General features: G+C 38.9%; 1 protein-coding gene across 1 annotated transcript in view; it reads right to left on the bottom strand.

Moving 5' to 3' along the window:
* Positions 1-5,732: 5,732 nt before the first annotated feature.
* LOC107587918 (ribonucleoprotein PTB-binding 1-like) overlaps positions 5,733-26,201 on the bottom strand; it is a 29,775-nt gene continuing 9,306 nt past the window's right edge. The window contains exons 4-14 of the mRNA XM_016275879.1: positions 19,723-19,914; positions 19,450-19,570; positions 15,608-15,702; positions 13,710-13,788; positions 13,030-13,232; positions 12,733-12,817; positions 12,501-12,640; positions 12,339-12,410; positions 12,123-12,245; positions 7,724-7,789; positions 5,733-7,587 (exon numbers count right to left, since the gene is read on the bottom strand). Coding sequence (XP_016131365.1) covers positions 7,441-7,587; positions 7,724-7,789; positions 12,123-12,245; positions 12,339-12,410; positions 12,501-12,640; positions 12,733-12,817; positions 13,030-13,232; positions 13,710-13,788; positions 15,608-15,702; positions 19,450-19,570; positions 19,723-19,914 — 1,323 coding nt within the window. The 3' untranslated portion in view covers positions 5,733-7,440. The remainder of the gene's footprint in view (positions 7,588-7,723; positions 7,790-12,122; positions 12,246-12,338; positions 12,411-12,500; positions 12,641-12,732; positions 12,818-13,029; positions 13,233-13,709; positions 13,789-15,607; positions 15,703-19,449; positions 19,571-19,722; positions 19,915-26,201) is intronic.

Raw genomic sequence — 26,201 nt, 5'->3', positions numbered from 1 at the left:
ATTACCAGGCTGAGGCTCCGGAAGAGGCTCTTGTCCTCCTGCCGTGGTCTTAGGGGTTGAAAGGCATGGAAACAAAGGATGCCGAACGTAGTTTTTTAGAAAAGAGGGCGAGTGGGAAATATCTTCCCATCACCTCCAGCGCTAATTCTTTGTGGAAAACATTCCAAACCTAAATAGAATTTGAGAGGGGAACCTTGACATTACTCCCCGGTAAAAGGGAGTGGAAAATTTTGACATTTTCGTATTTCTAAATGATAATGTCAAGCCACCCTATGAGTATCTCCTTCTCCGAAAAGTCAATTCAAAGTCTCCCCTTACAGCAGTGCGAGGGCTGTATTGACATTTCTCTACTCTACGGAGATATCAATCGCAGATTGTTTGTGTTTATTGATGAGTAATCCTAATCTTCAAATCTTAACCTTTGGCGCTGACAGAGTGGGTGCAGAGTGACTTTTCAGGCGGCCAGGTCCAGCAGGGACGGCCTTTTTCAGCAGCCAAATCCAACTCCATGGGGCTTTCACTCACGTCAGTGGAGGAATTCTCTGCTCTCCCAAGCGCACAATGTTGTTTTAGTATAACGCCATATCAGCATGCATAGCATTAAATTATTAACTATATATTCGTTCCTCTCATGCATTAGTAAAAAACAACACTACTCGTAATTCAGACACACTTGCCCTGTGTGTGCAATATATATGACTTATAATCAAATATACATTTCCGTTTTCTGTTTTTCGGGGACAGAAATACTTTAGGGCAAGAAATGTATTTCATTTTCACTTCAGAATGCTTAGACATGGTAAATTAGGAGAGAAAAACACTTTTTGTAATCCATTAGGTTCTGCTTTTTGTCAATTGTCTATCAGGGGCACTCGATTGGCTGACGGAGCCACAAGAATGCTCACAGTCACAAGCCCTTCACTGGCGTGACTTGAATTGAATTTAAGCAGATATTAAGGTGACAGTGTGGAGATCTGAGCAGAGAAGGTTAAAAAAACAAGTTGTGATGCAGCAAAGATACGCTCAAGGGCAAATGCTACAGCACAGATGAGGGCTATTGGTTGGCGAAGGGCTTTATTTTTATTATGTTGTGGGGTGTAAAGCAACAGGACCGCCTTATTGTCATATTGAGGCATCAAGGATGACACCTAACCTTGCATGCCATCATAAAATCTGGTGCATATTGTTTATGCTGACCCTGAATTTATACAGAAAAAGACCATCTGACAGAAATGAACAAAGACTAACTACATTGATTGTGACTTACAATGGCATTTTCTGAGGCTGGTGTTAATCTATCCCAACTATATGATTTTTGGAGGATATGTGAAATAAATGATTTATTTTTCAAAGAGGTGCCATTAATGTAAAATACTAAATCAAATATTCTATGTAAATTTATGCATTTTGACAATTTGGTTGAATAATTAAATAATGAGAGACAAATCCATTAACAGAATCCAGGTCAAAGAGACACATCTGAATATGGTCTTGCATTTTTAATTTGAAGCAATGCCATAATAGTAATAGATTATGACTGATTTTACTCAACAGGCCTATAGGTTATAATGAAAGCTTAAGTTTCTGCAATGTACATGTGTTTCACAGAATTATTGAATAATAACTCGAGATTATTAAGAGCGTAACCATTCAATAAATGTGTTGAGATCTATGGTCAAGAGGGAAATTAAAAGTGTGTGTATCTTACCCTATACATTATCAATAAGAAAAAAAGATAAAAGTCTAAAATGCGTTTTAAATCAAATTATATAGATAAAAGTCTTGTGATAATAGCCTCCCTTCGGTGTTTAAATGAAAATGGCACTTTTTTTGTCTTTGACAACCTATGAATGTAAAATATACTAAAATTATATATTAGAAACAACTTTCTTCAGTCTGTTAGATATTTCAGTTCTCCACACAGTTGTAAAGACAACACTAAATAAATGATTGAAAATACACACTGACTTGGGGAAAAAGTAACAAAAGCTTGCACTCAACAAACTCTGTAAACAATGTCTACAAGGCCATATGAAGCTGAGGCTACTTGACACCAAAAGCTTTGACAAAGCTGGAGGCCATTGTGGCTTGACCTTCAACTCAAAGATCTGGTGAGAGGAGAAAAAGTCAAATCACCATTAAACTTGAGGATACAGTAAATATCTAGTTTGAAATGTCAGAGGTATATGCAGTGAACAAATGAAGTGCGATGTCCGAATGAATGAGAGATGTGACAAAAGAGTAGATGTGATTGGAAGACCCTTCTAGATGGTGAAGAGTAGGACTCCAAGCACTCATCCCCGAGGAGCCCAGTGGTGAAGCTCCAAGAGGGTCGTGAGTAGAGACACTCTTTCTACTGACTTAATAAATCTAATTACCCAAGTTGATGACACTTGCTCAGAAAACTGCACAAGCCGGATTCAGAAGTTGAGTCCTCTCGAATGTGAAGGAGGTGGTGGCTAGGAGGAATGAAAATGGGAATAAGATAAATGGCCAGATATTTGGAAGTGGGGCACGTTTTGGTTTATTTCAGTTTCTTGAAGACAAGACTGATTTTCTACCTTCCAAAAGTTCCAGGTCAGGTTGACTTTACATTGAAATCATCAAGCTGAAGAGCATCCTGAAGGTTTGCCTAAAATGATTGTGAGATCAAATCAGATGTAGTTTTTCAGTGAAAAATACTGAATAGTAAGATCAGGTAGTAGGACTTTTGGGAATTTCCTTCATGTTATGATAAGGAAAACAGATCCATGGTCTAACAGTTAGAGCTCATGTTCTGACACGGTTGAAATATAGTTCAGCATACCTTAATTGTGAAAGGAGACCATTCGAGACCACATAAACATGGCCTTCATGGGTCTCAAAACCTCAAGCCTCGGGACTGAATCTTGGTTTCACTCTGCAAAAGCGTCATGACTCTGAAAAACTGAAACATGAACTATAGTCAAACAAGGCATTTCATAATCAAGAACATTAGCGAGCTATGAATACAGCTGTGATGGATAGTCATGGCTACTTAGCCAGTGTACAATGCAACGTCAGCTTCTTCACTAGCCACTCTGTTCAGTTCTGTTGTTTTTATGTAGCTAGGCATTTTAGCTAGATAAGCATTTTGTAAAAAATGGGATTCTGTTGTATCTGTACAGCTCAGCATTTGAAAAGATGTCGCAACACATTCAGCATTTTCCCTGGTTCTTTGACTGGATCTTGAGGACAAGAAACTGCACACAGACTTTCTTGTGTATATTGTGATATTAACAGGTCTGAACGTGAACAACGCTAATATTGTGGAAGCATGATGAATGCAACAGGAAATCTATGACAGAAGGCTAATTCAACTTTAATCTTATCCCTAAACGAAGCCATTGTATGGGGTTTGAGGACTCCGAAAACAGTCCATAAGATTTTGGCACTCTTTGGAGCTCGACAAATGAGTCATTATTTTCATTATATGGAAAAGAGCAGCCCAGATATTCAAACTTTATGTTGCATGGAAGAAAAAAGGTTGCTGGTGACATGTGGGTAGGTGATAAAATATTAACCTTTGAGTGGACTTTCCCTTTAAGGCTGTGATGTTCATGTGGGTGATATAGGTTAAGAGTCTTGCATGATTTTCCAGTCCCAAAGCAGCAAAAAGGCCACAAATAAAAATACATCTTCTCGGCCCGAGCCAAGGATATGTCAGAGAACGTGTTTGCAGATGAAGTGTCACAGATTGTGGTGTCTTCAGGGCTTATCCAATTCAAAAGGACCCAAGAAGAGACATTGTTTTGGCATAAAACAATACGACATTACTCAGTGGATTATCAGCTCTAAGACCTCCAGGAGATATAAATAAAAGCGTTAGAGGATAGATGAAGTTTGACAGGTATCTTTAGCAGTGGATAGTTCTTGATGCACACTGTATTATAGTTGGGAATCATTCATCCTCAAAGTAGCGACAGCATGCTCTATTGTCTCTTTCTTACAAAGCTTCTGCTTACTCAGAAGCACTTCATAATGAAGTGTTCATTTCAGAGTGATGTGCAATCACAATGTCACAATTACCAGTGGGAAAGTCATGATTTTCAGAGTTGCATTGTCATTTAAAGAATCGTGATATCAGGTAATGTGGTATCACAATTTAAGGGGCAATTCACTGCAAGATAATTAATTCCTAACATTTATATAGTGCTTTTCATGGGCACTCAAAGCACTTTACATAGAAGGGGGGAATCTCCTCAACCACCACCAGTGTGCAGCATCCACCTGGATGATGCGATAGCAGCCATATTACGCCAGAACATCCACCACACACCAGCTTATTGGTTATTTGTGTTAACATTTAATTATTGCAGGTTTGCGTCATATTCTGAGTTGCATTGTTTTTATTCATTTTGAGGAATACTGAATCTTTGTTTTTTTTTTGTGAGATGAATTAATGCATATTCATATTTATGTTGAACTACATTAACATCTAATTTCTCTCAACATGGGGACAGGAGTGCTGTCAATCAATAAATTGAAAAAACTTGCGTTACTTATTTGAAAAAGTAACTCTGATATTCTCTTGTAAATTAAAAAGTAATGCGTTACTTTACTAGTTACCTGAAAAAAGTAATCTGATTACGTAACTTGCAATATATTACTCCCAACACTGGTTAGGAGGCCATGACAGTAGAGGCCAATGGGCAAATTTGGCCAGGATGCCAGGGTTACACCCCTACTCTTTTTCGAAGGACATCCTGGGATATTTAATGACCAGAGAGAGTCAGGACCTCGGTTTAACGTCTCATCTGAAAAACAGTGCTTTTTGTCAGTATAATGTCCCCGTCACTACACTGGGGCGTTAGGACCCACACAGGCCACAGGGTGAGCACCCCCTGCTGGCCTCACTAACACCTCTTCCAGCAGCAACCTAGTTTTTCCCAGGAGGTCTCCCATCCAGGTACTAACCAGGTTCAACCCTGGGGAGGGAGGGAGGGATTAATGGAGTGAGAGAGAGAGAGAGAGAGAGAGAGAGAGAGCCCACTTAGTTCCAAACCCATGAGACTTGGTCATCTTAAAAACATAAATTAAGATGTGTCAGGCTGATGATACACTGGGCAACTTTGAGCAATTTTGCTGGGCAACTTTGGGAAATGTTGCCATCAGCAGGCAACCAGGTGAGACACGGTCCATGACCGATCTAAAATACCCAGAAAGAAATTGGTTACCCATTCTCAATGGGAAAGTGCCCAAGTATCATTGCTCAAAAAAAAAATTGCCCCATGTATAATCAGCCTTAGATTTAATCAAAAATATCAACATGAGGGTAGAGTAATTAAGGAAAGAATTTTCATTTTTGGGCAAACTATCCCTTTAAGTTACGTGACTATAGATTGGATCTTCAAACAAATTAAGCTAGTTTAAACCATCCATTAGAACAAAAAACCTCTACTGCATAATTCAATTTTTCCCCCCCAGTTACAACCTCTAAGCTCGTAACAGACACTTTCCAGTATAATATATAAAAAAATTTTTTTAAAAACAATAAAAAGGAAAAAGCTTAACACTAGAATTTCTAAGCATTTCTAATACATTTGACAAAGGACACTTCATTTTTAATATAGCAATTTAATGCATTTGATGTATTTTCTGCATGTCTAATAGGGTTATGGATATTAACATAACTCTTCCCTTTGAATTGACCATTAAGTCCATTTGGTATAGCTGATATGCAGGTTTGATTGACCACACAAACATCATGAAGGTGAACTTAAATAACATTTACTTGTTCAAATGCCACAAAAACAGAGCAGAAGAGCTGTACAGAAGAAAAGAGTGATTGGTGATGAAGGTCATTTACCACATCTGAAGGTTTAGTTAATTTCACAGCAGCAGTCGCACATGAAAAATCATTTACAAGATACTGCACTGTGCAATTTCACTCAGATGGATACAAAATATAGAGCAGCAATTTTGATACCATTACAGACTAGAAGAAACATAAGAACACGAGTTCGAGACTCCAGAGAAGAAATGTAAAATCAAACTCAAGAATGTACACCGCAAATAAACAAACTTAAATGTAGTAGAGGCTCAGTGTGGCGAGAATACAGTAAACACTACCATTTTAAAGCACACGCGTAACTCCGGGTTTCATCGTAAGCCGCGGTACAAGTCAGAGGTAATGCGTTATCACAAATCAAACGCCAACCAGATTAATAAAATCACACACACAGACCAAGTACTCAAATCTTACATCAATCACATTACAGTCTGTAGAAGCTTCTTCCCCTCTGAGGGCGCAGCAGTTCAAACCAGAGGGGAAAAGGTAGTCAGTTACAACGGTAAAAATAAATGTCACACTAAGGCACAGGTCCGGCCTGCTTCAGACTGTTGGCTCTCTGTTTTTTTTTTTTTTTTTTTTTTAAAGAAAAGGGGAAACAAATATGGAGCAGTGCCAACTGAAAAGCTAACTGGCTCCCTCTGCTGGTCTGCAGAGGAAAGGCACCATATGGAAGACCTGAGGAGCGAATGAGTGTGTGTGTGGAAATACAGAAGCGACAGCAGGCATACTGTGCTTTGAGCAGTACTCTGAGCCTGGCGAGGGGAGAACGGCAGCCCATACTCCATCTCCGACCAGCTGGGGCTTCACAACGTGACGGCCGAGACGCTAACGCTTTGCAACAGCAAAACTGTGCAGGTTGAACGAGGTCAAAGAGAGGTGTGAAAGCAGGCAGAAAACAAGAACTAGGATGAATATACATGATCCGTATCCTCCAGAAAACCCCGATTCTGTAAAAATGGGATGCAAAGATGGGAAATGGTGCAACACAAATACGTGGTGGGGGGAAAAAAAAACAAACAAAAAAAAAAAACTATTGAGCTAAATCTAACACTAAACCAGCATCAGAGCTCCCCATAAAGACAGACAGGTGACTCACTGAAGAAAACAGACAGCTGCTGTAGCCGTTGCACAGATACATGATTTTCAAGCATGTAAGGCTTTGCACTTGTACGTGAGGAAGTTTTTTTTTTAGTGGAGGAGCCTTTTTTAGAAAACTGCACAACTATATACACACACGACTAAGAGGCATAGCAGAAAAAGGCTACCGTCCTGTTTAAATGATTCAAATTAAAATAAAAAGACAAAAAAAGCCAGGACTGTTTAGATGAACATGACAGGAAACCCTTTTCTTTCATTGTGGAGTCTGTCGCATCTTTGGGTTAAGAAAAATAAATCAAATTAAAACAAAATTAAAAAGGCAAAATAAAAACTATTTACAGACACATTGAAATTATATACACACAACCTTCAGCAATCATCCATGCGACCGATCATCTGAGCTTCAGGGTCCTTTCACTAGTGTGAACTCAATGACGGTTCATTGCGCTTTCACCCTCTCACACACACACAAAAACCGTATTTAAGTAGCGATCCCTTTAGAGAGTTTAGAGGAAGCCATCGAGTGCCGGTCAAAAGATGCGCTTGCGTTTCAGGTAGGAGTCGGCGTAGTGCCCCCCGAGACCCTGAGAGTGCTGACCTACATATCCACCCTCTGGACTGGGCTCTTGAGACGGGATGAGAGGGGAGAACAGACGCTTCTGCCCACCGACAGGAGTCTAAACATGGACAGAAAATCAAAATGAATCGAAGAGCCGTGCTAAGAATAACCGTTGAAAGGTTCCCGGCACACTTGTATGATAATTGACAAGGAGCAAATATAAACGTTAGATATCAAGACTGAAGATGGCCTACCTTCACACCAGCACCAGGTGCAGCAGAAAATAGGCTGGAATGAGTCATTGGAGGCATTCCAACAGCCTGAAGAAACACAAAAGCACTTATTAAACTCTCTGGGATGGGTTACATCTATTCCGGCCATCTACGCAAATAAAAAAAACGTAATAAAGACGGATATTATGTGATGGTATGGTGAGGAGGATGTCATGCTTCAGATAAGGATTTCACAGAGCTTTCGAAAATGGATCCTGATGGTAAGTGATTCTTGGGCTCACGGCCAATTCTGTGATCAAACAAGTGTCGCTCTTTTTGTTGAGCCGCACAGCCACTCTAGCCGCTTTAAATATGCCTGTCCATCTCAATGAAAGGATTTTTAATAATATATTGTGCCTGAATTTAAATCGCAATGAATTTCTGTTACTGTTATATCAAAGCCAGATCAAGAAGGTATAAAGACACTTATTAAATCGTTTTGGATAGGGATGCACAACATAAACATTAAAACTCATACTAAATTTAGAGGTGTGAATCTCTAGGCACTTTATGATTCAGACGGCTGTGATGCAAATGATAAAAACTATTTATGCATCTTGAGGCATCAAACTTTACCATCCAACCTGACAGAACTGGAGAGGATCTGCAAGGAGGAATGGCAGAGGATCCCCAAATCCAGGTGTGAAAAACTTGTTGCATCTTTCCCCCCCCAAAAAACATGGCTGTATTAGATCAAAAGGGTGATTCTACTAAATACTGAGGAAAGGGTCCGAATACTTAGGACCATGTGATATTTCAGTTTTTCTTTTTCAATAAATCTGCAAAAATGTCAACAATGCTGTGTTTTTCTGTCAATATGGGGTGCTGTGTGTACATTAATGAGGAAAAAAAATTTAACTTAAATGATTTTAGCAAATGGCTGCAATATAACAGTGAAAAATGTAAGGGGGTCTGAATACTTTCCGTACCCACTGTACTTCTATATTGTGCGTGTTTGTGTAATTGGCAGTGAGCAGAATATAGCTGCGTTTCCTTTACCCTTCAAATTGCGCAAATTTAAATAACATCCCATATAAACAAGTAATTCTCCCAAAAACTCCCATATAAAATCGCAAGAAAGTTTTTGCGCTCACATGAGGTGGTTTTTCAGGCAATTCGAAAAAGTAGCAAAAACTTCAATGGAAGCAGTTGTTGTGCATTTACAGGTCACTCTGCATACGTAAAACTCACATGATCCTTCTTTAATGTACTATAACCTCCAAGAAACGCCTCATACATGGCCACTTTCCTTGCCATTAATGCTAGCATAATCCCTTAATTACACTGCACACATCCGGTTCCTGAACGATACTTTTTTTGATACCAATTTTATGAAATCTATTTGAACAAGATTACATTATCTTTAAAAAAATAAATAAATTATTTTTCAGCTTGTTGATGTTTATACAGACTCCGACTCATCTCCTGAGCCACTGCACAAAGGAACAAAATGTAACTAACAAAAAATCAGTGCAAATAGTTTTAATAAAGCTCAAATAGTCTACATTTACACGAGTGCGTGTTTGTTTTAAAATGCATAGCTCAGACAGAATCATGATTTCTATTAATTTTCCACTGGATTTACTGATAAGCATTAGCAGTTTCTAGCGCTGTCTGCTTGTGTTCTCTCTTCCATGATCGCTGCTCTGACTCAGAGGTTATAATATTTAATTTCATCAACAATACATGGCCAAAACACACATGGCAATGGGAAGTTATTACAAAATCTTGGTGGTTTAAAGTGAGTTGAGTAAAAGCGGAATATAAATCTTATTTATTGTCTTATGCAGGGGTTCCACTATTCGCCACTTACTCTAAATGTAATACAATCAGAATAATATTGCGTTTTGGTGTTTACATAGCTAATCATGTTACTTGTCTGGCGTTAAAGAGTTAATGTCAAGCCCTGGAGTCTATAACGTTAAGAGCCGGGGCTCAGCCCCAGACGGCTCGGCCCAATTTAAACCCTGGTCTTATGTAGCATGATGCTACAGTGTGCATGAATGGTCACATAACACGTGCTTTCGGTCTTGAAGTATGAACGGACATCTGCATATGATTAGAACTCTACACAGCTCCCGCGCTACTCTCCATTGGAAATGAATGACTTTCGGTCTGTCATTTGTCGGAGATAGTGGAAAGCCGGCTTGAAACGCCAGTAAGATGAGGATCGTTTTCATTTTAAAGCAAAAACACACCAGTGTAAATGTAGCCTTACAGCTACGGGGGCTGGGACGCATTCACACTAAATCCTCACGTGTGAGCCACATCTCTGAGTGTCACAGTCTCAGACCGACTGTGCAGACCTATCGGTGTATTAGGCTATAGTAAGATACCATGAGCAGACTGCTCCGTACATTGTCGCATCGCTCTCGCGGATGTCAAACACTGATTGATCTGCGCCTCACTGACATTGATGAGATTAACCCCTTAGGTATCGAAATTTGGTACCGAACGACAAGACGTTTTTCGATACGCAATGGTAGAGGCAATTCGGTCGGTGCCTAAAAAGTATCGAACTCGATACTCAGCCCTAGGCCACTCTAGTCAACGCTTGCGTTTAAACCTGCCGCGCCGCATTTCCGAAGCATCCCAGAAGTGGCTCTACACACTGCTTTGCTAAAGATATACGCCTACATCTCCTTTGATTAAAAAGTAATGGCTAACACTGTGGCTGAAAAAAAAAATAAATAAAAAAAAATAAAAAAATAAAAAAAGGTGTCACACAACATTAATGGAAACACTGTTTTTTTTAAAAGGCACAATGTAAGGTTTTTTTTTTTTTGGTTAAAATGTCCAAAAATCACTAGAACAGTGTTATATATTTTGCTGACTTGTGTACTTACATTATCCCAAATGTTGTTTCGAAGAATGTTTAAATCCAGAGAAATAGCTATTTTGAAGTGGCTTGTCCCTGGTCATTGTGTCGCCTGCCAATGGCATCATACACCCTTGATTTTCAGTTTTGTTTTGTAGAAAATATGGAAACTCCAAAGACGCTTTATGTTATGCATTTTATTAAACCGGTGACGACCGCACAGAGTAGCATTTTAACAGAACTTTCAAATGTATCTATTATAAAACCGCTCTGTTTTACCCCACATGCGCACGACCGGAAGCAGTCGACTGTGGCATAATAAAAGCTCCGCTGCTTTCGAGCTGTGTATCACGCTGCCGACATGATTTCTGCCCAAGTCCCGTCGGATTGCATCGGCTGTGGGGATGAAGACAACTCCCACGACTCCACACTCAGTCATGGAGTCATCAAACTACGCCTTAAGTTTCTTTTGAATACGCACCCTCTCGTGGTGAAAACTTACATATTGTGCCTTTAAATCAACATTCGTATATAAAAAAAATAGCAGAAGTTTTTTAAATGACACACACACACACACACACACACACACACACGAGTGCCAATGCACATATGTGGAAAAAAAACTAGGTTCAGAATAGATTCAGAAATTTCACAATCGTTGAGAGAATTTAAAGGGGTCATATGATGTTGCTAAAAAGAACATTGTGTATTTGGTGTAATGAAATGCGTTTATGCGGTTTAAGATTATATAAATTTAAAAAAATAGTGCGTTGTGATTGGCCGAATACCTCAAGCGTGTGATGGAAATGTTACACCCCTTACCATATTGTGATGTCCTGTCCCGGCCGGAGCAACGAGACAAAAACATTAAAACCCATTATAAACGAGGCATTTGTTGCATCCAGTGGGGACATAATAACAGATTATAATGACATATACTGTATTTTTACGCGTTGCATCGCGACGCATAAACATAAAACCATGTCTGCATTTGTGATCGGAGAAATGACAAACAAGCACTACTCTACACTGCTACAAAACTCACGTTTGAATCGTCAGTGGCAAATTCTTTAAATATAAAAATGTACTTACAGTCTGTGAGTCAGAACAGCCGGCATTGTAGTCTACTCTACCAGGATCAGGAAACAGTCCTCCATAAAATGCGCTGGACACATCTGAATATTTGGGTTGAACTGTTCTGGAACAGTGTTGTAAATACAACTTAACCACTGATTTCTAGTCGTGTCCTCTTTTGGAAGACCAAACAAAGTGGTTTTGCTTTCACAACGAGAAACAGCGTCACTCAGCGTCTTTTTGCGTGAACATTTGGGCGGCGTTATGCAAATCTTCCCACATCGTGACGCGTGGTTGACTCAACTTTTATAAAGAATATCTCTTTGGATTTGAGACTTTAGTCTTTGCAACTTTACAGATCTTCTTTATGCACCAAGAGCTTGTAACATTCCAAAGAGAAAGGCAAAATTTAAATTGCATCATATGACCCCTTTAAACAATGATGTAGTAGTGCTTTAGCCATAACAAAGAATGGTTTGTTTTGAGTACCTTATTAAGCTGGGTGGAGGGGATGTTGGTATGGGCTCCAAAGCTGAAATAAGAGGACTGAGGGGGGCTGGGAGGATGGCTGAAAGGAGACCCTGCATCACTGAAGCCTGTGTGCCTGGAGTGCTTGAGAGACAGAGACAATTAGGATTTCACACGTGTCCAATCTTGGAACAGAACTCTTCTGGTGGTGTAAATGGAGTGAGGTGGAAACCGAACCTGCAAACCGTAGCTGGGAAGTGCTGCATTTTCCAGAACCTCCTGTTGCTCATACAAATGAGACAAGGGGTCCTACGGAAGGAGTGAAAGAGACATCCAGTCAGAAAATGTTAGGGAGGCAGTCACGCATTCAACGAAGCTGCTCTCAACACAAGAACCGACCTGGTGCAGAGAAAACTCTGGTGTGGAAGACTCCTGGAAGCGCAGGCTGTAGTTCGAGTGGATGCCGTGGTTTGCACGTTGGTTAGATGTGTTGCCAAGTGCCGTTCTCTTCCTGTAGGGGTGAGCCCTTGTGCTGGCACCTAAATAAACGTAATGCTTTAGGAAATGCAACGAGATAAAAACGAAAAAAAAAAAAAAAAAAATATGCGCAAGACATCGTGGGTGGACTGACCTGAAGATGGGAATATGCTAGGAGCACTGAGAAAAGGGTTCTGGGATACACCAACTTCTTTGGGAGGCTCGCCCAATATAGATGCCTTCAGGAAAAAGAGAGGATCTGAATATACGAACCCACTTTAGATACTATTTGGCAACAATGAAGACTAACAGGACCAAACAACAGCTCATGCCGAGCTAAAAGCAAATTGCAGCAATTTCAAAGCTCTCCTCTGGAAGATCATGGCAGTAAATGTAGGCTGTGAGACAATAAGAGTGCACAAACAGGAGCAGCCATTAGCATCCATCTCACCCCTGGTAGAGTCGGCCCATCTGCTCCTAACATCCCACTCAGGAAGGGAAAATTCAGTCCCTGCAGTGCAGGAGAGGCTGCTGGGGGAAAGCCAATCGGTGTGGCTGTGGTCTCGTTCTCTCTCCCAAGAGGTCGGCTGAGGGATGGTTGTTTGATGGGGCCAAGAGTTTCATTCTGCAAGCCCAGTGTTGAAGCAATAGTGCCTGAATGAAATTAAATTTAGAACTGCACATTAAACTTTACAGCCAGTGAATCGCCATGAGTTTTCCCAGTTATGACTTGTGGACAAGCAATTGCTGTGGAAGACCTCCATTGGTAGGTCAAATATTAATACCACTTTTTGGAATCAAGTTGAGTTTGTCTATGGAGGGTCAGAAAGCTCTTGGATTTCATCAAAAATATAAAGAAATTTTCCGAAGATGAATGAAGGTCTTATGGGTTTGAAATGACATGAGGGCGATTAATTAATGACAGAAGTGTCATTTTTGGGCGAACCATCCCTTTAACGTAAAAAATAAATATATGACCATGTACACACTGCAAATAATTGATGTCTTTTCACCTTTTGGTGCATAATCCTGTTATGTCCACACCAATTTAACATTCAACTTTCCCAAACTCAGACAATTCTAAAAACGTTTCCAATAACTGTGGAACAAAACGTTACAAAAGTGTGGTACCTTGAGGCATCTCTCCCAACAGGTTAACGCATTGTTGAAGAGGAAGAGCAGCCAGAGGATTTTCACTCAGCAGTCCAGCCTGTGGAAAAGCAGAACTGCATTAGTTTGACATTATAGAATAAAAAAAAACAAAAAAAAAAACACCACAAATAATCCTTCAGAAAGACACTTGTCAATTACAACAAAATTAAAGAGGGATGTAAACTGCACACCAAGGCAAAATACATTTAATGAACATTCCGGCCGATACTTGAACTGAAGTAGCTAATGGGGTTTTACCAGCTAATTACTTAAAGGGGTCATATGATGTTGCTAAAAAATAACATTGTGTGTATTTGGTGTAATGAAATGTGTTTATGCGGTTTCAGGTTTAAAAAAAAAAAAAAAAAAAAACACACACAACACAATTTCCACATACTGTACATGGTTTCTTTTCTACGCCCTGCCTTTCTGAAACGCAACGATTTTTACAAAGCTCATCGGTCTGAAAAGCAATGTGTGCTCTGACTGACCAGCTATCCAGTGCGTTGTGACTGGCTGAATACCTCAAGTGTGTGACTGAAATGTTACGCCCCTTACCATATTGTGACGCCCTGTCCTGGCCGGAGCGACGAGACAAAAACATTAAAACCAGTTATAAACGAGGCATTTGTTGCATCCAGTGGGGACATAATTACGGATTATAATGACTTGTACTGTCTTTTTACGCGTTGCATTGCATCGTGCCACGTAAACATAAAACCATGTCTGCATTTGTGATCGGAGAAATGACAAACAACAAGTGCTACTCTACACTGCTCAATTTGCATTTGAATCGTCAGTGGCAAATTCTTTAAATATAAAAAAACGTACTTGCAGTCTGCGAGTCAGAACAGCCGGTATTGTAGTCTACTCTACCAGGATCAGGAAACAATCCTCCATAAAATGCACTGGGCACATCTGAATATTTGGGTTGAATTGTTCTGGAACAGTGTTGTAAATGCAACTTAACCACTGATTTCTAGTGGTCTTTTGGAAGACCAAACAAAGTAGTTTCGCTTTCACAACGAAACACAGCGTCACGCACGGAGGCCTAGAGTGAGCAGAGGCCAGCGGGTTTGCGGCAACCACATGTGGCGACCCCAGGCTGGACTCCGCTTTGTCCACGGAGAAAGCCGATCCAGCGATCCACAGCGTGAAGTTGAAGTATTTCCTCAGCGACCAGCACGGATCAGCTCCAGGCATGACGAAGCAGATATCATCCTCTTTTGGAAGGCCAAACAAAGTAGTTTCGCTTTCACAACGAAACACACAGCGTCTTCATGACATGGTGGCGGCGGCAACATCAATACTACAGCGAGAATAAAAGTTCTTTGCGTGAACATTTGGGCGGCGTTATGCAAATCTTTCCACATAGTGACGTAGACATGTGGGGACGCGTTAGAATGAGCCGTTTTAGGTAGGAGTGGCTGACTCTGAACTTTTATAAAGAATATCTCTTTGGATTTGAGACTTTAGTCTTTGCAACTTTACAGATCTTCTTTATGCACCAAGAGCTTGTAACATTCCAAAGAGAAAGGAAAAATTTAAATTGCATCATATGACCCCTTTAAGCTCAAAGCATTGATCTGCAATGGAAGAATAATTGAACAGCTAGTACTTTTCCAGAAGACACTTGAACTACCTTGGTAAAATATAATTGAAAATAAAAAAAGCAAAGCACCTCACACCCACACAGAGGAACCACTCACACAAGGAAGACGACTGTACTCTTTATTGTGCAGAATATGTGCCCAAAGAGGATTCCCTAAAAGAGCTTGCTGGGAGGGGAGAAGAAGAGAGTGAGGGCTAAAACACATGCTGCTGGGACAGTGGCAGGAGATGAGGGGTGGAGGGAGGGAGGGAGGGATGGACGGTACCTGTTGGACTTGGTTCTGGAGCAGCAGCTGCATGAGGGCAGCAGAGAGGGCAGGGTTAGCCAACAGAGGTACAGCGGGCGCAGCTCCCAGCAGGCCTGCATATTGAGAGAAGAGTGACAAATTCACTGCCTAGATTAGAATAAAACCTACCTTTAAAAAAAGTCTACAGAAGAAAAACAATGACAGAGGTTAAAGCAAAAAAAAAAATCCTGAGCCTAAACTTTTTTCCGGGGTTGCGGGGGTGGACACATACACAGGGTTATTTGGAAACACACACAAAAAAAAAAAAACCTTTGAAAATGATTTTCCTTGTAACTAACTAGTAACATATCTGCCCTTGCCATTAGCCCTTGACAGACTACAGATTATGATGGGCTATTTGAAACCACAATACCAGGAAAGGTTACTCACTATAATGCAAACATGCGTAACATTTACGACGCTTTTGGTATCAAGTTTTGCTGGTTAGATTTGTCCGTAACTCTTTCCCCGCCTGCATTTGAAGAAAGAAAAAAAAAAAAATAAAAAATGACCACATCAAACGGGAAACTTTTCAGACGTGCACTCCAACTTCACCTCAGCGCCAGGCGCTAGTCAAACGAGCGCAGAAATGGTAAAGGTGATGAGGGAGCTTCAGTAGAACAACAGTGAACTGTGGTCAAATATGTCAGTAAAAACTAATTTTCCTGTCCTGTCAGCCGTTATACTGTGCTCATCAAGAAACGCACAAATGCAGCAGCGCGTGCTGTGTATCATTTCATATTAAAGCGCAAAAGAAACAAGAGGATGCAATGTCGTAGTTATGTCGTCAGTTAAGTCATGAAGTTACCAAAAAGGCGATTAACTCTTTCCCCGCCAGCATTTTTGAAAAAAGTTGCCAGCGATTTTTCACTCAAATTTGATGGCCTCCAGAACAGCTCGCCCCCGAGTGTATAACAGTGAAAACACGAAAAGCCGTAAAAACTAGTCTTTGGCGGGGAAGCGTTGTCTTCTGAAAGATGAGAACTCGTCAATGGTGGGGAAAGAGTTAACAGGGTACAAGATGACCTACACTTTAAAACATAAAATTTCTGAAATTGTTTTGTTCAAACAAAATAGTAAATTAAATACTAGGAAATGAATATAAAATACAAAAGACAGTTTACTACAGTTCAATTAACAACAACAAAATAAAATGCTCCAAGAACTGGTAACTTAAACGGGGTTCATACAGATACTGCAAAATGAAATTCCAGGACTTTAAGCACTACTCTTTTGGTTTTCAAGGACTAAAATCAGATCTCACTTATCACAAAATAGTTATTATTAGGGGTGCTCAGATCAGGATTTTTGAGGCTAATCACCGATCACAGAAAGCAGTACCTGCCGATACCGATCTTTTAAAATCCTTCTTTATCATTTATAACCATTTATAGTGATACTCCAATCAGGATTTTTAGACATTTATTCAGGGCCTGAATTTCATTTTTGAAAATGGGGGAAATTCCCCTCTTAGGTGACTCTTGTGAGAGGAGAAGCAGCTTTCACATAGGAGTCCGCTACTGATCTGTGGCCTTTTGCGAATTTAAATTTAATTTTTTTTTTTTTTTTTTTTTTTTTACACAGTACAGTAATAATCTTTCAAAGACATGTTTAAACAATAAACCTAAGCAACACATTATTCAATACTTTTTACTTTTGCATTCACTTTAGATTTATATATTAAGTTGCTCAAGCAAACTTGGCAAAACATTTTAACTACTTTTTACGTTATTACAAATATATATTAAGTTGCTCAAGCAAACTTGGCAAAACATTTAAACTACTTTTTACGTTATTACAAATTTACCATTGACAGAAATAGCCAGCTCTACTGCCTTTCCTTTTGCATTTAAATCTTTATTAAATGCAATCCTGTGGTTCATAAAGAACTTTGTTTTCCTACCTGCCATCTATTATTGCCTTGTTTATCTAAAAGTGCTCTTTCCCTTTAAACCTAGCCAAAAAGCCGTATGCGTTGACAAAATATGCACCACATACGCACTGCAAACAGAGTAATGTGAACCTGGCATTATGTGTGTGCACTGTGAGTGCGAGTGTCCATGAACGCACAGTCTCCAGTAGAGCGTGCGAGCGCTGAATGGTTAAACACTGGCAAGAATTAAAAAGTAATGCAATTTATAAACTTTAGTGACGATGTGACACTGCCTCGATTGTGCAAGTGACAATTCCTGTGTCAACTGTGCAGCTCACCTATAGACAGACGCGATGTGGTTATTTGAAGACATTTGCGTATTTTGAGAGAGGGCAAAGACTGAGACGGTGACGCTGCATGTCATGCCAAACCTCTCATGGCAGCATCATCAGCTTGAGATCGTTTTTTTCATCCCAACGTGATTATCAGCCGATAGTGATCAGTAGCTGATCAATCGGAGCACCCCCTAGTTATTCTCTTTTAAATTCTAATATATAAACAATAAAAAACAAAATGGTACAAATGAAGTGCAGCACATGAAAAGAATGCAATGACTGTGGCTACTTTAACATTTGAAAGGATAATATGGCAAAGTTATCGCTTTCCTTATTCAAATGGATTTTTTTTTTTTCACGAGTATATGATTGACCTGAAGAATGAAAGCTAGGCTATATCATACACTTGGAAAATTATGAGCTATATCACCGCTTATTGACACTAGGGGTGTGACAAACTTAGCTCACGAGAGGAGACAAAATGCATATACTTGGTTCAAAAGACTGAGACAATGTTTTAATACTTTAAGAAATATTTGAATGAAAAAATATTTGCCTTTTAATTACAAAAAGTAGAACAATGCAGTTATATTTTGAAATGTTTTAACAAATCTAGGGCTTAACTAACAATTATTTTGCTAATCAAGTAATCTACTGATTTTGACAAGTATGTTTTAGTAATACAAATAGAACAGGTGTGAAAGAAGTGAAAAACAGGCTTTAACATGACTATTTATATATAAACTAACGATGAGGCAATAATTGGCTCAAATAAAGTATCAAAACTAAGTACATGGTTTTATTGAACAACTGTTAAATACATCATGTAATATGCCTATTATAACAAATACCTACAGAGGGCGCTAACGGCCTGATGTTTCAAGTGATTCAGCAATGTTTAAATCCATTTAATTGCAATATTTGGCCTTATGCAAAGTGATTGAGATCTACAATAAATTGCATATTTAGAAATATGTTGATGTATTCTGTGTTGGCATAAGTTTATAAATTACTTAAGTTACAAATGAAGTGAGAACGCAGTTTTCCCCGATGAACGTTAAGCAACCCAAACTCACCGCATATGCTGAGGAAGAGTTTAGCCCCTTTCACACAGTCTTCACTGGTAAATTACAGGTAAGAGATCATGTGAACAGGACCTTTTCAAAACTACAGGTAAATTTGTTCTGCCAAATCATATCGTTCTTATGGAGATGACGTGATTACTCTGAGCTGTTTACAAAGCGCCGTTAATTATATAGAAAATGGCTTTTCTAATTAAATATGGCTCTAGAAGGAAATCTTTGACCATTGCACCTTGCAGCTTTTTCAGAATGCGTCACGCTCATCAGCGGCGACTCTGCAGTTGGATACTATTATGCGCCTCTCATGTTTATAGGACCAAAAATGTCTGATTGGCTAGTAATGTTAGTTTGGTTGAGAGTGAAAGTTGTGTTCCTCTCATACATTGGTAGGCGAACTCATTAACTCGAACGTGATATGTTTTTTTTTTTTAATGTAGGACTATCATCTTATTTTCCCGCAGCGAAACGCCACACGCCGGAGATCCGGCACGGTGCCGGAGAACTTTAAGCCCTGCAAATGAGCATACGTACCTTGTTTATGCCCCGGGTTGAGGGACACCATCAGCATCTTCAGTGTAGCAGGGTTATTGAGGCCAGTAAGGATCTGCATGGCATTGGGTTCAGGAAGGAGACCTTTCCCTCTGTTCAAGGCCTGTAGAGGGAATGGATGAAATTTATACAAAAATTGTAAAACCACAATCACTTTACTATTTCATTTTGATTGTAGAATCTACCAAGATATTACAAAATATAGAGTTTGAGAATTTGAGAAAGTTTCTCAAGTAGTGGAGTTTGGAGGTCTACCATGGTCTGGGCGGCAATGAGGGCAGCCAGCATGCTTCTTCCTGGTGGTCCTGGGGCACAGAAGGACACACGTATGCGAGTGCCACCTAGAGCTCTGCCATCGTTCAGCCGCTGCACATCCTCAGCCATCTCAGGCGTGGAGAACTCCAGCACTGCAAATCGCCGAAAACTACAATCTTGACCCTGAGCAAGCTGTGGGAAAAGATTAAAAAAAAAAAAGAAGGTTTTTTTCCCCCCACAGATAAAATGAGCAGTATCGAGTCAGTCATGGAATTCCAACAAGGCTGTTCCCGTGAAGCAACTGACTTATTAAAAAAAATAAAATAAAAAAATCTCACCCTCCCCAATATAAAAATGTCTATTTACTCGCCCTCATGCTGTTCCAAACATGTATGACTTCAATTCTTCTGTGAAAAATATTTTTACGTGTTTTTTTCGTCCATATATTGCAAGTTAATGGGAACTGAAACGGTTTCGTCACATTCTTCAAAATATCTTTTATGTTCCACAGAAGAAAGAGTCATACAGGTTTAGAATGACGAAGGCGAATAAATGACAGTTTACAAATTCAGGGGAACTGACCCTTTTAATGTCACATAAAACAGATGTGATTAGGCTGCTGATATGAATAGATTTTTTCTCAATGTTTACTGCAGCATAAACTTCTAAAACGGAGGAGGGGAAACCACCTTGAAGAACCTTTTCTTTTTTCAATTTCACAAGAAACAAATACACTTTCTATTCCAAAAAGGTTAAACAAGCCCACTTTACAAGATACAAACCCAAAACATTTTCACATTAATCTAATAAAAAAAAAAGAAAAAGAAAATAGAAACCCCATCTAGTGCACATCAAAGATTCTTCTCGGAAACACAATCAAATGGAGAGTAATGAATGCCACATGTCCATCAGTAAACTAATGGATGGGCTCAGTTTTACCACCTCAAGTTGATGGGATAAAAGAAATAGAGAAAGTAAGGAGAAGGGGGGGGGGACACCATGACAAACACAGTACCTTGCTGAAATGCATAACCACTGTGCCAAAACCAAAGCCCAGTACTATGCTAATCTACACGGAACACACGCATACTAATACAAAGAAAGACAACCTTTCCTGACAGAGCCATTAAGATTAATGAAGCTCCTGAGCTTCTCTGCTTTGGGTGGAATTATGTTCAACAAACAAACACGAGTCGCCAAGGCCTTGATGAGATATTCTTGGGAAAAATTAATTATACATTTGCCCATTTTCCACATGACTGGAGCCTCATCCACATGAGGCCAATTCAATACCCGTCTAAAACCTGAGGAGATTGAACTGGGAGCACAGCTGATTTAATGAGAATTAACTTCCAAAGCCTTTGCTAATTCTATAGCAATGGGGAACATGACAAAAAGTGTCATTCTCAACAATGCCCTGTGGTGTACGTGATCCACGTTTAACATATGAAAAAGGCAGCAGCTCTCTTGTTCCAGAATGACCTGCTGACTGACAGCACCTGGCCCAGTCAGGTGGTGGTCACCATAGAAACCAATGCACTCTCTGCCATGGAGCACTCAGCACGGCCTCATGGAAAGCAGGTCAAAGGTGAAAGATCTGAACATAAAATGGAAGCGTAAAAGGAAATTTAGCTTTATAGTTCAATAAATCTGACAAAGGGCTATACACAAAAAACAAATGCAGGAAGCAAAAAAAACACCACTTTGTCATGTTTAAGTACTTCGAAAAATCAGTGAAATGCAAAAGTTCAGCAGAAGGTTCTTATAAACAGAACGATTAGATTCATTGGTCACTATATCGTGGTTATCGTTCTTCATGAATTTAAAGGATTTAAGGATTTGCTCACTTCCTGAATGAAAATTTCCTGATAATTTACTCACCCCAATGTCCCCCAAGACATTCAGGTCTTTCTTTCTTCAGGTGAAAAGAAACTAAGGTTTTTGAGGAAAACATCCCAGGAATTTTCTTGACCGGTTGAAGGTCTAAACTGCAGTTTCAATGCAGCTTCAAAGGGCTCTACATGATCCCAGCCAAGGAATAAGTGTCTTATGTAGATAAACGATCTGTCATTTTCTAATACAAATTTATATACTTTTTAACCACAAAAGCTTGTCTTGCACTAGTAGCTCTGCAATGCAGGTCCACAACTTCACACATTACGTAATCACGTTGAAAAAGTCTCGCGTCTGTGTACTTTGGTTCAAAAACATAGGGTACGGCGAAAAACTGCATCTCATTTTCTCCAACTTCAAAATCGTCCATCATCGTTTACTTTTTTTATTTTTGTAAAGGGTGTTTGACTTTCTTTGCACGTTTGCCTTGTTAACACTGGGTTAGTCCTTCCGCCTATGTCACACGTGCATGATTACGTAATGCGTGAGGTTGCGCTAGTGCAAGACGAGCATTTGTGGTTAAAAAGCATACAAATTTGTATTTTTCTTAGAAAATGACATTGTTTCGCTAGATAAGACCCTTATTCCTCTGCTGGGATAGTGTAAAGCCCTTTGAAGCGGAATTGAAAGTGCAATTTGGTCCTTCAACCCGTTGGCTCCCATTGAAGTCCACTATATGGAGAAAAATCCTGAATTGTTTTCCTCAAAAACCTTTGATTGGTTGACTTTCTAGGCTTGATTGCGTTTATGGAGCGCAGTCTAACGTGTTAATACTTTTATTTTTATTTTATTTTTTTAAACAAAGCTGGCCCAGTGTGTTATTGCTCGCCCCTCACCTCAGAATGTGCTCCGGTTGTATTGTAAACAATATTGCGGATCAATTTGAGCCCGATTGATGTGAAGAGGATCACGCAGAATGGCTCTTAATGGAATGTTTTGTGTTTGTTGTGGTGTCATACTTTCAGATAGATAGATAGATAGATAGATAGATAGAGAGAGAGAGAGAGAGAGGAACAGAAGAACCACTGCTTTAGAACATTGATTTTAAAACTTGACTCCATTAGAATTATTAGAAGACAGAATCGCAATTTATATATGAATAGATTTAAGTGCACTCCTAGTTTTGACGGTGTGGCAACAACTCTTCCTCTTCTCTAAAGCAGCGCAGCATGGCCTTGCCCTCTTTGCTGCCTTTTCTCGAGGGCAGGATTAATCTGGGTTTGTGACATCACAAACCCGGGAAGTAACTCGTTGTAGTCCCTACGAGCTATTTTTGTAGGCATTAAACTGCCTAAATTTAAAAGACGATATCTCCGTTTGCATTGAACTTTCAGCGTCATCACTTTGCAGATATTGTTTATGCTCATACAACAACATTACACACTAACGTTAAAAAAGTGAAATTGCAATCAACCACCCCTTCAATTTCTTTTTGACTGAAGAAACAAGAAAATCTTGGACGACATGGGGGTGAGTAATTTATCAGGACACTTTCATTCTGGAAGTGAACTTTAATTTGACGCTAATGAAAACAATGTTATGAGAGAATTGCAGTCGGTTCAGCATGTTTTACTGTTGTGTAGTGGTGTGTGTTTAAGCTAGATGACAGGTTTGGGTAAGAAACTGAGAAAAATCACAGTTTTAGAAAGGCATGAAACTTTTAATAAAACCTTATTTTCGACTGAAGACAGCTACAACTTTAAGACTCATGATGGTGCTCAATTAGCCTGACTGGATAAAAGTAGAGCAACTGAAGTATAACAAGCTTTTATCAGCAACACTGCAGTAAGAGGACCAAAACAAGTGGAAATTAACAAGTTTGACTGGAATGAAGAGGGGGGGAAACCAGTTGCTACATCAAAAACTGGGGATTTCTAGCTTTTTTTTGCCATTTTTTTTGTGTCATGCAAATATTCAATCACTAAGAAAAGTAGTAGTGCTCCTCTCCTCAACCAGACACTTTTTTGCTTTTTGCTCCGTTCACAAAAGGCTGGAGATAGAGCTTAGCTTCTGGTTCAGCAGCCATATTAGCTCAACATTTCTGCCAGTTTTTCATTAGCGGTATATACACAAGCGCCCTAGATTTCATCATCATAATATTGCAGAAGGCAGATGATGTTCCATCAGATAATTAAGTAAATAAGCGTTACGGAGCATATGAAGAGACGGCCACAATGGCTGCAAATTAAACTTCAAATTAAAACTCTAGCACTGGAGAAACAATTAAGTTGCATGTTGATTACAATTTCTTGCCATCTGCCTCAGAGTACATACAAATGACATGAAATCAAAATTGACCCCATTTACTTAATGTTTTATTGTACACACTATAATAAAGAAACCTATGCCCCTTGTAATCAAATTTTCTATAGACAGAAAGGACCAGTCCAAAAAAAAAAAAAAAGTAAATTATATTTATCTGGCAAAGAATATCACCTCCACCCTTTATAATTTCCCACTGAAAATTCAGTTTCACTTGAAATTAATCACATTAATTAGACTGTGAATGCGGTTTCAGGTTATTTTAAACCATATTTTAAAGTTTAAACAAATTGTGATAATCTTTTCTTCCATTGTGACAAATTTGAATGAAACAGCTTCTGAAAAGGGGGGGGAGAGGAGTGGGACTTGATTTTGTCCATCGGTAATTGATTGAATCGTTGTTTGCTATTGCTGTGCTCCGAGTCAGTGTTCAAAATGTCAAGGGGGGGGGGGGCACCTTGTGTAAATTAAATCTCCATATTTTTGTTTTATTGATGAAACCTAATAAATGGCTGTCCATTGGTTCTAAGATAAATGCTTATTCAATATTAGTAAATTAGGTGTACCAAACAATCATTAAGCAAATGAGAATTACATATCTTAGCCATAGGCAGAGGATGAACCAACTCCAGGGTGAGGCTAAAAGTATCTACTTTAAGTTAGAGTAATTTATTAACTCGCAAAATAATAACTTCTTTATTGAACCAGAAATGGATCATGACATGAAATATTTTAATATGATGTGTGATTGGTTATAATGCGCAATGCTGTAAAATGCATTAATTTTTTTACGAGATCTAAATGCAATCGACATTTCATTTTCACTAAATTCTTGTTTCTAGTAATCATTTACTAATTGAATTGCCCCCCCCATTTTATATCACAGTGACCGTAACATTTCAAACACTGAAGAGACACCGAATTAAGGGTAGCGGTGAGCGATAGACAAAAAAATAAAAAACCTTGATATTTTCTGGGATTTTATCGATAACGATAATTAGACGATATTTTGCTGCGTGTTATTGTGCTGGTACCTTAAGGACTGCCGAAGACAGCTGACTCCTAATGTTTTTAATATTCTTCATATTCTGTGTGGTGGTCAGGTCATACTGATAGAAATTAATCTTTTCCAATAAGTTTAAACTGATTTTTGCATTTTAACCTTTATAAAGCCATTGTTTCTAAAAGTGTCCATTATCGTTTGAGTCAAATTCTTACATTTAACAATAACACAGAAGCTGCATCTGAAGTGGCATTTAGATGCATTTACACACATTTTGTTTAATGCAAGACATGAATGCATTTAACCTGCAATTACAAATGCATAAATGTTTTGATATTAAACAAAACGTTGAATACTGATATTTGAAATGATTTAAAACATGAAAAAAAGAAAATGAAAAAAAAGGGCGAAATTTGAAATTAAAACCGCCAGTAGGTGGCAGCAAATCACTGTTAATAAGTGAGTCATTACGATTGAACCGAACCATTTAAACGGTTGATTCATTCAAGAACGAAACACCGTCATGTTGCTCAGAGACACAAAACAGAACTGTGGCTGTATTCGGAATGATTTTTGTTTTTGCGAAATAGAGCAAAAACAAGCAATATGGTGTCTAAAATGAAAGTCTCTTAATTAACTGATTTTTTATTGAATTCAATGTCACATTTGTAATCATGGTAATTTTTGGAGAAAAACGGCACTTCGTGTGAAATTGAATAACTATATGAAGTGGTATAAATATAAATTAACTGATTTTTTATTGAATTCAATGTCACATTTGTAATCATGGTAATTTTTGGAGAAAAACGGCACTTCGTGTGAAATTGAATAACTATATGAAGTGGTATAAATATAAATTCTGCCATATCTTCTTGAATTTGTGATAATTCTAAATGCATTTTAATAGACTGAATCATGCAGTGAAAGAAAATGCGCACACGCACTAGTCTAGACTTCACGTATGCTCTGAAGAGATGTTTTGAATGGTTTTTGCAAAATACTCGATAATGTCAAATCGCACATCGTTAAAACAACAATTACGATATCGCAGACGATATATAATCGCACACCCCTAATTAGGGGCCATTAAAAAGGAAGGTCTAAAAGAGTTTTTTTTTTTTTGAACTTTTTAGCTTGATTCTGCATTCTAAGAAAAACAGCAATATGTGTAAAGGCCCATTCACACCAAGAATGATAAAGATAAAGTTCTAAATAGCAGTTTCAAATTTAAGAGAATAGCAGAGTTCACACCACGACTAGAGGAACGATATCGTTGGAATCACTTCAGGAAACGAATTTTTTTTTTTTTTTTTTTTTTTTT

This window comes from Sinocyclocheilus grahami, unplaced genomic scaffold (genome assembly GCF_001515645.1).
Source record: "Sinocyclocheilus grahami isolate Dianchi unplaced genomic scaffold, SAMN03320097.WGS_v1.1 scaffold97.1, whole genome shotgun sequence".
Lineage (NCBI taxonomy): Eukaryota > Metazoa > Chordata > Actinopteri > Cypriniformes > Cyprinidae > Sinocyclocheilus > Sinocyclocheilus grahami.
The sequence above is the reverse complement of the archived record's forward strand: the minus strand, read 5'-3'. Positions and strand labels throughout refer to the sequence as shown.